Genomic DNA, 9920 nt, shown 5'->3' with positions numbered 1-9920 from the left:
ACGTGTGCTTTCAAATTAACAATCTCCTATGACATTTCGAGTATTGAAAAAGGCGAGCCGGTAATTAAAGTTTTCATAGGGACAACGGTATAAGACAAGTCATTCGTGAAAAGTTACAAATGAATTTCCTGAACAAGCAAGGCGTGAAGCGGCGCTTATTCACCAAAATAATTATTTGATTTCGGCGTGAGGAAACATACCGGTCACTGCCTGGGTAGCAACAGCCAGACTGACGTCATCTCACAAGAAACCACAGACTGCTCGATCTCTGTTCCTTTTGCTAGGGAACTTGAGCAGAAGACCACTTTTCAAATGAGAACCCCGATAACTTCTCTGCTCAATTCGCCTTGAGCAGGAGCACCCCCTCATCGGTTGAAAAGAGCCGCATTGGTCAAGACTGTTCATTTTGCTGGTAGCGATTCGTCCGTATGAGGCGTGCTATAGTCGTTTGTGAAATAACGAAGTGGAGTTCTATACCATAGGAGCCTCTGCTCGGTCCATCTCGGGGCTCATACAAAACTGCTCATTCAAATGTCTAACAATTTGTGTTCTGTGGAGTGGGTAACAGAGACTAATAGGAGTATCCAGGTTTTGAGTGGGGGGGGGGTCACATGGCAAAATTGATATCTTTTGTTCTGAAAACGACTGTCCCTTTTAAAGATTGTATAAGACAATCCTATACTTTCACACGACAATATTTACTTACTCGGTTTGTCAGAAGTCCAATTACAAGTTAGGAAAGTCGCTTGACTATAGAGATTATAGTCATGAATGAAATTTCAAGTCAGAATCTAGTTTGACATCAGTATTCTTTGACCAATTTCGAAAAGTCATATGAACTAATGCTCTACACATTTTTGTCAAAAGGACAAATAAATTTTTGAGTGTTAGAGCCACGTTGGCACTTTCAGCTCCTTAAAAATTCAACATGACTCCCGGGGCAAAGACAACAACGTGCCTAGCATGACTTCAAAAATAAAGAAATGGCAAAACTCATTGGATGGCTCACAAGACACTGCGGACGGGAGCGCAGCAAGCACGAATAGGCCCACTACCATCTCTACCTCACGCAAACCGCATAAAATATAGCGACAGCACCTCATCCTAATTATACCCCATTCCCAAAATTTGGACTTGGCACACCATCGTCCGTTTTAAAACTCACACAGTGTCTCTCCCAAAACCGATGTTTTTATTGTAAAACACGCCTGGCGCTTTGCATTTAGATGCCCCGGTTGGGTTTCGACAGTCAGCCGCAACACCCCCTGCCAATAAAAACAAGCGGGGAAACACAAAAAACTACAGAAATAAGAAAGTGAAAAGAAAGAACAAGGATAGCTGACGAGTCCCAAGTCAACTTCACATGGAAAGGTTGATTAAATTGTTACATCAACCGCATGCAATTCACAAAAGTTAATTAAAGCGGGAGGGCATGGTGAAAATGAAAAAGCACGCTACATGTATTAAAATCCTTACAGACATTGCAACTCGTAAAGATAACGCAAAATGATGTTTGCCCCTCCCTGAAAAAGTGAAATGTTCAATATTTTTTTATCGAGGCACAGACAACTCTTGATACTAAAGCGCACAAAAGGGCCCCCCCTGGAGTTGGTACTCGGTAACAATTCCTTAATCAAACATGGCAAAGAACCACTGAAAAACACTTGAAGTGCAGTTCCCCCGTACTTCTTTCCAAAACACTGAAAAGTAAAATGCTCTATTCGCCCAAAAGAGAGAAAAGGATCGAATTTTGACTTCCTATCACTGGTGAAAAATCGTCACGCGACAGCAACACATATACACTGAATCAGATACACTGCCAAAAGCTCACGCATGTTATAACAGAATAAATTTCACAGAAAAAAACGTCAAGGCGCGTGAATGTGTACTGATGGCAGTTTCGACGTCGGCGCATGTGCCCCAACACATTCTGATATTAAAAACGAGCTCTATGTTTCATACCGAATCTTTATTGGCTGCATATTCTCACGTGACAATTACGCGACAGACGACGACGCACCACCACCTCGCTATTATAAATGGCTTGGTTTTGCTGCAGTAGCCCTGTAAAGGCGAGTAGGGGCCGGAGAACTTCGACAAGGTTTAAACCTGCAACAAAAAATCTGTTGTGTCAAAATCACCTTGTCGGTACATCTTGTGCCGTGTTTGTTGGGCCTAAGGAACGAGTAACATGGATTCGTCCTTGTCTTGGTACCAGACCATAGATAACGAGTCGCTGTGGAACGGCACGTGCACGCCTGAGAACACTGTGCTCATCGATGTTGTCAGCGTCGACATTCTATTGTACTCACGGCTCGAAATCGTGTACATCTCCGTGGTCTTACCAATCGTAGCAGCATTGGCCGCCATCACCAATGGCAGCTATCTCTACGTTGTTGCCAAGATCAAGTCCATGCGAACCGTCACTAACATCTATCTGGCCAATCTAGCTGTGGCCGATATGATATACTCGATTTCACTGTGCGCTTCGACGTTCTACTTGTATTCCAATTCCGGAGGTGTACGCGGAAATGTGCCAGTGGCGCAGAACTGCGCACTCCTTCTTCTGTTCCCCGAGATATGCTACGGAGCGTCGTTTTTCTTAGTTCTGGCTGTCACTGTGGACCGATTTTACGCCGTGTGCTACCCGCTGAAGCACCGTACATTCACTAAAGCCCGCACGGTCAAGACCACAATTGCTGCCTGGAGCCTGGGCTCGCTGCTTTTTTTACAGACAGTGTTGAGTAGTGTCTTTGAACACTTGGTATGTGTCGTCTGGCCCGATTTGCGGCAATATTCCGATCTGCCATCTGTCTTCCGACTCTGTACCGGTATTTTTACAGAGAAGGTGGATAAACTTGTGGAAAGCCTCCTGGGCATCCCTGTTTTTGTGTTCACCATGCTAGCAAACTGCTTCATGTACATCAAAATCATCAAAGCTCTGAACAATCGACCAGCACAGCGAGATAACCAACGCGGACCGAGTAACAACGCCGAGCGGACCCGTCGCCGAGTTACTAACATGCTGCTCGCCAATACGCTGGTTTTCTTTATGTTAACCTTACCCACTCACATCCGCTTGGCCTTGGAACTGATGACAGAATACATGCAACTTCCACCTGCATTGGACAGACTAACACACAGTGCGTCCTTAACGCTGATGGCAAGCGCCCTCTGCTTTATTAACTCGATGATCAACCCCATCATCTACAATGCCACCAACTCCCGTTACAGACAGGCGTATTGTGAGGCGTTCCTTCCGTGTCGTCGCAGTCGTACGCCCTAGCGTCGAGTTCAACAGAAACATTTAACAGGACTGTCCAGTTTCACAGAACCTGTACACAACTACAAGGCAAGCACACGTTAGGTGGTAAGAGCACTCTAACTTTTAGGGGTGCACATCGAAGCCGGTTACCCAAGCAACCGACCTATGATGTTAGGAATCAGTACCTCACAAAAGAATGCGCAAAGTGTAGAAAGTATTTTGAGGGGAAACAGGGCTTGAGGCTTCATGATATGCTAAACCAGATTTTTGCATTCAAGTCCACCAGAACAGTCCGGTTAAATAGTGCATTTTCAGGTTTGCTTTTTTCTGGGATTTTTATCTCGTTTACTTTTTCACTAAATTCAAGGTACTTGGTGAGGTACAAGTGTATATGGGTATCCGTCTTTTAATTCAACAGAAATCCTTGTCCAAGTACTATACCATGTATTCGTAAATGCACATCACTAATGGCTTTGAATGGCACCGGCAGCCAGGGATTTTCACTTGCAAATTTGAAAGGCTGAACATTAACCAATCGACACGAATGAAAATAGTGCAAGGTATTCATTACAACAGAAAAAAGGCTCCTGGTCTATGATGAAACTGCTTTTCGGCCCACATTAACACCATGGTACTAATGAAAAAAAGTAAAGACTTTTGAGTCGTAATTTGACGTACATATCCCTTTCGCACCCTACGTATTAAAGTTTAAGCCGCGCATCCCAATTATGAAAGAGACATTGCAAGCAAACCGGTTTGATGTTCACCTTTGATTGTAGCTTATTACACTTCTGATATTGGTCTATTCTAACGTACTGCATGTTCTCCATCACTTCATGAAAAATTGCTTAGTTAAGTTGCAGCTGATTACAACACTTAAGGCATTCTCAAGTGTTGCAAGTTAGCGTTCGCCACTGCTTCATGAAATTGCTTAGTTTATCAGCGGGTAGCTGATTTTAGCAATCATGGCTATTCGGCAGTGTTGCCTGTACAGTGTTTTCCATTTCTTGGTGGAAATTTAGTGTCTTTATATCTTTATATTATTCCTCCACAGTGCCATCTCACGCTTAATTCGGGAACAGATCACTCGCTTATTTCGTGGACATTCAAATGCACAATGAATTTGTTGTTGAATAAACCACGTAGGAACTTTTCTCGCGCGCACGCTAAAACTGACAAACGGCTTACGCTCTGTGCACCTGTTCATTATGCTCATGAAACGATGTAACAATTTCTTTCTTTATCTTTTTTTACCGTGAGTAAACGAAACACTTTATGACAAAAATGTTACTGCACCATTGTACGTAGCTACTGCAAATATTGCCGACACTTTAGGTCGGTTCATACTTGGCGCAGACGCGAACACAAACGCGAATTTGTGACTTCGGATCAAAATTTCTTCGCGCTGTGAATTCGCAAAAGTTGAACACATTTCAACTTGAGTGAGATTTCGCAATAAATCTTTCTAAAGGGCAAAAAAATTCACTTTGCTTTCACATTCGCCTACAGTATAAACAGACCTTCAGGATTATACATGTACGTATTATACATTCCCACTAATAATATCATATTTTCCTGTGCTTCAACCACGGTCACTTTAAAATATCAATCACACTAGATTTGAAAGCACCATAGCATAATGGGTCAAACCTCACAGTAATCCACTCTTTTTCATTACTTAAAAACCTTTCAAAGCTTCGTCGTGATGCATTAAGACGGCAGAAATCTCAGCACAGTTTCTGACAGAGTATCATTCAATGTAGTTTCTGTTTGAGCTTCTTATCCTAATGTGTATATCCACATACATACAGCCACGGCGCATGCTGTGGTGAAAATTGCCGATAAAAATTCCGTGAAACTGGTAATTAAGACCCCCACCCAAGAAAACTACAAATTCCACTGCAACACAAGAAAGCACTCTATATTTTCGGTATAGTTTACCGGTTTAATGGTTTACAGGTATACCATTTCTGGTAAATTATAAAACACTGCTTATGATATTACTGTATTACAACGCGGCTATTCATTATTGGAAGTGCATTTCAAAAGAAACATTGTCACAGTCAATCTAAAAACGTCGTGTCTAATTAAATTATCATTTTTTTCAATGTTAAATACTCAAGTGTTGAGTTGTGTTTGCGATCAAGTTGTAACTTTCTTTTTATTACCAAACGTTGAAAAGTGACAGTTTCTGACTGAGTGATACCACACTGCCGTTCTACAGAAAGGGTGTACCTTGGTAAAAACGTCGTGTTGTACATCCAAATTGGATGACATTTATGTATTTTATGTACTAATTTGTGTTGAATATTATGTAGTCCTATTCTTGTAGGATTTTTCGGCTCAACATGTTCATTACTTCAAGAACGATAATTATCCCAATTGCCAGTACTTAGAAAGATAGCACAATCTCCTACAACATATTGAATTCACCATGGACACTATTGCATCTCTTACAATATCTGAAATGCCCAACACATTATTATTAATATCAACAAGCTGACTCTTTAATGGACAAGAATTCTCCAAATGGCCCACGGCACGCTGGAAGATGCTGTGGTTAATATTCCAGGTAAACGCTAAAATATGTGCACAATTAAACCAGTGTTCTCTCACTGAAGGGTTTACAGTTTGGTATTGACACGATGTAATGTCTAGCCTATGTAATGTCTAGCCACAGCAAGTCACTGATCGAATCGTCTTATGCATTTTCTTTTCAACTGCATATTTAACTCGTGAATATGATCTTACATTTAACCTCTGTGATCGAATTATTTATTGATTACAAAAACATGACAGGTGAGTCTCTTAATGTTATGACACTACACTTTTAATATTTGTAACAAGTGGACACTATTGGGTATTCCGTTACCCAGCAACTTTATAATTAGGTTCTCTGTTGTATTGTTCAAGTGTGATTCCAAAGAATTGACTGGGGCATGACTGGGGCAAAATATCCGGGGGGGGAGGGTCACCCTATAAATGATCATTTTGGAACAGTGCTCGAGCTTGAAGGAGCTGGGCCTCATAAAAATTCAACTCTAGTATTTGTAGATAGGTTTGTCACAATGTCTGGGAAAAAACAACTCTTGCTTTGTCTTTATGAAAACACATATATTGATTTTCAAACTTGGTGCGTTATTAAAAAGGACACTGTGCTCACTTATCTATTGGATTACAAATTAATAAATGATGTGGTGTTCACCTGTGATCGCGTGAAAAAAAATGTGTCAAATTGTTACCTTATTGGTATTGATGCAATGTCATCTGTAGTCGTGACTTATTCTGTCGACATAATGCAGGGTTCTCCGTTCACAGAACGTGACCTGCCCTTTCCGGAACCAAGGTTCCTGGTTCTGGTACCAATCTTCCACATCGAAGTCGGGGAAAAAGAAGGATGTCTCCTTCCTGGCTGTCTCTGCAGAGTCTGAAACGGTAGAAATAAGGTCAAGTATAAAACACAAACCAATATTTAACGTGCGGGCTTTGGAAAATAAGAGGTGTATCTCTTATTTTGTTCTTCATTTTTTTATTTTCATGATGGCCAAAATTCTGTTTTTTCATTTTTAAACAGTAAGTAATTTTTCTCTTCGCCAGAGACACAAAACTGAAGAAGGCATGCTGAACGAGAATATAAGATATTTGAAGTAGCTTATTTGAGGGAAGTTTGATTACAGTTTATAGCAGTTTCAAAATAATAAGACAGTTACATGTTTCACCTTGCTACTCAAAGGGCCATGCAAAACAATTTTTAAAATGAAAGGCCTAGAAATGCACAGAAATTTGCCAGAATTTTGGATACTTTGTTAGTCTTAAAGTTTCTTTCTTTGGTGATTTGTTGTTTAATTTCATGACAGTGGGCACGTAAATTTTAGATGAAAACATTTTGGGACCAAAACTTGAGCAGAAATCCCCTGAAATTGAACAGGTTCTTCAACGAAATGTCACAACACCAGAAGCACCCTAGTGTGTCAAGAAAGCACTGAAAATTCTAAAATGGTTACAAGAAGGTACTTTTCAGCACAGTTAAACTGAGGAAGATTTTAAAAATAGGGTTTGTTTGTTTAATACCTGTGGGGTGCAGAAACTTCCACAATTTTTTTTTATTCAGGAAACGTCCCTGAAAGAACCCTTTGTCTCTTTAAGCTATCATCTGCTAGCTGTCTTCAATTTTTTGGGGAGTCCAAAATGATTGCTACATTTCACATTGTCGCAAGCAAAACTGGCCTGCAATACCTGAGCCATGAGTGGCATTTCTTGTGTCCGTTAGCCCAAAGCGTGCCCTCATAGAATCCGGTGCTTCATGTATTGCCCTGCATTGGAGGCGACAGAAAGTAAATCCAAGGGATGATTCAGTGGTACAGTCGTGGTTGTACTAGGGGAGCCGGGCTGGGCTGGACATTTTTTTCTACAGTACCTTGTGGTAAATACAAACGGAAAAATTCACTTAGTTGGTAACAGCAATGTGTTCTAATATATGTTTCAAGGTGTTACGGTAAACTTTTATGAGTAATAAGGCCGAAAATTTACTTCTAATCCAACTTGTTTTATTTTAAACTTTATGTGGTGTATCATGCTGTTGGGACTAAGGGAAAATTCACCCATCGGGACCATACCTCACATGGATTACAAGCCACCTGCTCGAAGGGACTGATGCCTATCTTGAAAATCATCAAGTCAGACCATCACTCAAAAATACATTTTTTAAACACTTTTGATGGAATCTGATAGGAGCAAATAATCCATCGACTGGGCTGCCAAATATTCCAACACTCAATTATTTGAACTGTCCAAACCTTACTGCCTAAAATGAAGAAATTAATACAATGTGCACACAAGTGTGGTTCCAATGCAGTCCATGGCGATACATTTATATCCTCTAGAAGAGAATTTCCTGATCAAGGAATGCATTATAGTCCATTTCATATCTGACCTGAACGTTTTGGTCGGTCCCATGAGCTGTCTCCACCTGATTACTGCATCCTCTCCAGCCAAAATGTGGACACTGACTGGCCCACTGGACATGAAGCCAACGAGACGGTTGTAGAAAAACCGGCCTGCATGTAAGTAAAAAAACAACAATAGAGATGGACTTCCATCAAATATGTGTTTGTTTACTTCATAAAATACATGTGCTAGTACTGGTACAACTGCATGGCATGCAAATGAAATCACACTTACAAAATGTTTTCTTCATTTAAAATTCCCTAGACAACACTAATCAACTTCATCTGGGATCATGGCTCGAGGCAATCACTCATTTAAATAAAGATCTTTTTAGAAGACAAAGGTACATGTAACAATCAATCTGGTCACATGACATAATATCCATGTATACACCAAGTTCAAGTTCCAAAGCAATAATGCAAAACAAACATCACACGGGAAGCTGGACTGTAACGGAAAATGTCCTTATTAGTACCTTCCAAGGTTGAGGCTCATGAAAATAGAGTTTTGTCAACCTAAACGTTCTGTTACATACATGTATTCCCCCACCTTGACTGCGACACAAGCCTGCTAACTGGGTAAAGTACATTGACTGGTAGTCACTCTATGTAAAGGGAACGTAAATGCATGTAATCCACTTGCCTTTGTGCTCTGCGTAAAACCTCTCCACAATGCTGCTTGGCAACCTCTTTTCTAGTGAACGCACAAAGTAAAAGTTGTTGTTCAGTATCAACTGTTTCACTTCCTTCAAAATCCGGAAAAAAAGACAAAATAAAAGTTACAGATGCTCAGAAATTACATTGTACTTATGACTTTCAAGTCTACTCTGATGAAAACTCGTCTCCTGCTAAGGAATGAAACTTTCACCAAAAGGTAGAGGCCTTCTTGCAACAGGCTTACATCTCCTTTGTCTTAAAAGTACCACTTTATCTTCATGATCTTACTGGAACCCAAAGATATGTGACTGTCATAAATGTTATGATCTTAACCAGTGTTAACAATCCAGTGCTACCAGCAGATATGAACCCAACCAAATAAGTTTCAAAATTTAACAGTTGATTTATACCATTATGGCCAAAATCTATTTAGATTTGTCATTGGAAAGTACTACATGTAGTTATGGCCTAGGCATATTCGCATGTGTAATACCCCCCACACCCATTGGAAAACCCAGCTCCGTTACGCCTGGCACTGTCCCGTTTTAAAAAAGACATGTAAAACCAGCTAAAGTTGTGGCACTTTCGTATCATGTACATGCACGTGGATCCGACACGATGTGGGTCTGGTCATGTATGGCGGTTACGCTCGCTCTCGGCCCTAACGAGTAACGTTAGGCCACTATTTTCTTACCTGAAGTCGGTGAGGGTGAGCCACAACGTTCGGTTTAATTATTGCAAGTGTTATCTCTAGTGCTCTTAATGTACTACTTTTACTCATAATTCCAGAATTATTTCTAAGGAAAGAGGGAGAAACACTTATACCAAAACCTTCACGAAATCTTCATGGAGGCCGCCATTTTGTTTTGCATTACGTGCGCCCTCTACCTGTCATCAATAAAGCTAAGATATAGAGGGCGCTCTTTTACAATTCGTCCAGAAACTTAATTCAAAGCAACTTAATTCAAAAGGGAAAATACCGCCTGAGGCTGTTGAACCGTGAACAAGCACATTCGTCTGAATGCAGCCAAAAAGAGCAGGATAAAATTAAA

General features: G+C 40.7%; 2 protein-coding genes across 3 annotated transcripts; one reads left to right on the top strand and one right to left on the bottom strand.

Annotated features, from left to right (window-relative positions):
- Window positions 1–2191: 2191 nt before the first annotated feature.
- LOC110978800 (neuropeptide FF receptor 2-like) lies at window positions 2192–5046 on the top strand. Its single transcript, XM_022234082.2, has one exon. It carries the CDS (start codon window positions 2192–2194, stop codon window positions 3284–3286), a length of 1095 nt encoding a protein of 364 aa, XP_022089774.1. The 3' UTR covers window positions 3287–5046.
- Window positions 5047–5180: 134 nt separating this feature from the next.
- nme6 (NME/NM23 nucleoside diphosphate kinase 6) lies at window positions 5181–9763 on the bottom strand. 2 transcript variants are annotated; one of them, XM_022234059.2, is made up of 5 exons: window positions 9563–9759; window positions 8855–8957; window positions 8199–8322; window positions 7502–7578; window positions 5181–6692 (listed from the first exon to the last, which is right to left on the bottom strand). In XM_022234059.2, exons 1-5 carry the CDS (start codon window positions 9647–9649, stop codon window positions 6529–6531), a joined length of 555 nt encoding a protein of 184 aa, XP_022089751.2. In that variant the 5' UTR covers window positions 9650–9759; the 3' UTR covers window positions 5181–6528. The 2 variants fall into 2 exon arrangements, with proteins under 2 accessions (XP_022089751.2, XP_087004914.1); XM_087148788.1 differs by having other exon boundaries at window positions 6620–6692; window positions 7502–7682; window positions 9563–9763.
- Between the last annotated feature and the right edge of the window lie 157 nt (window positions 9764–9920).

The sequence above is a fragment of the Acanthaster planci genome, linkage group LG18 (genome assembly GCF_054643075.1).
Source record: "Acanthaster planci isolate LZ-2023a linkage group LG18, COTS_SCS, whole genome shotgun sequence".
Taxonomy (NCBI): Eukaryota; Metazoa; Echinodermata; class Asteroidea; order Valvatida; family Acanthasteridae; genus Acanthaster; species Acanthaster planci.
Note: the sequence above shows the minus strand (reverse complement) of the source record. Positions and strands in the feature narration are given on the sequence as shown.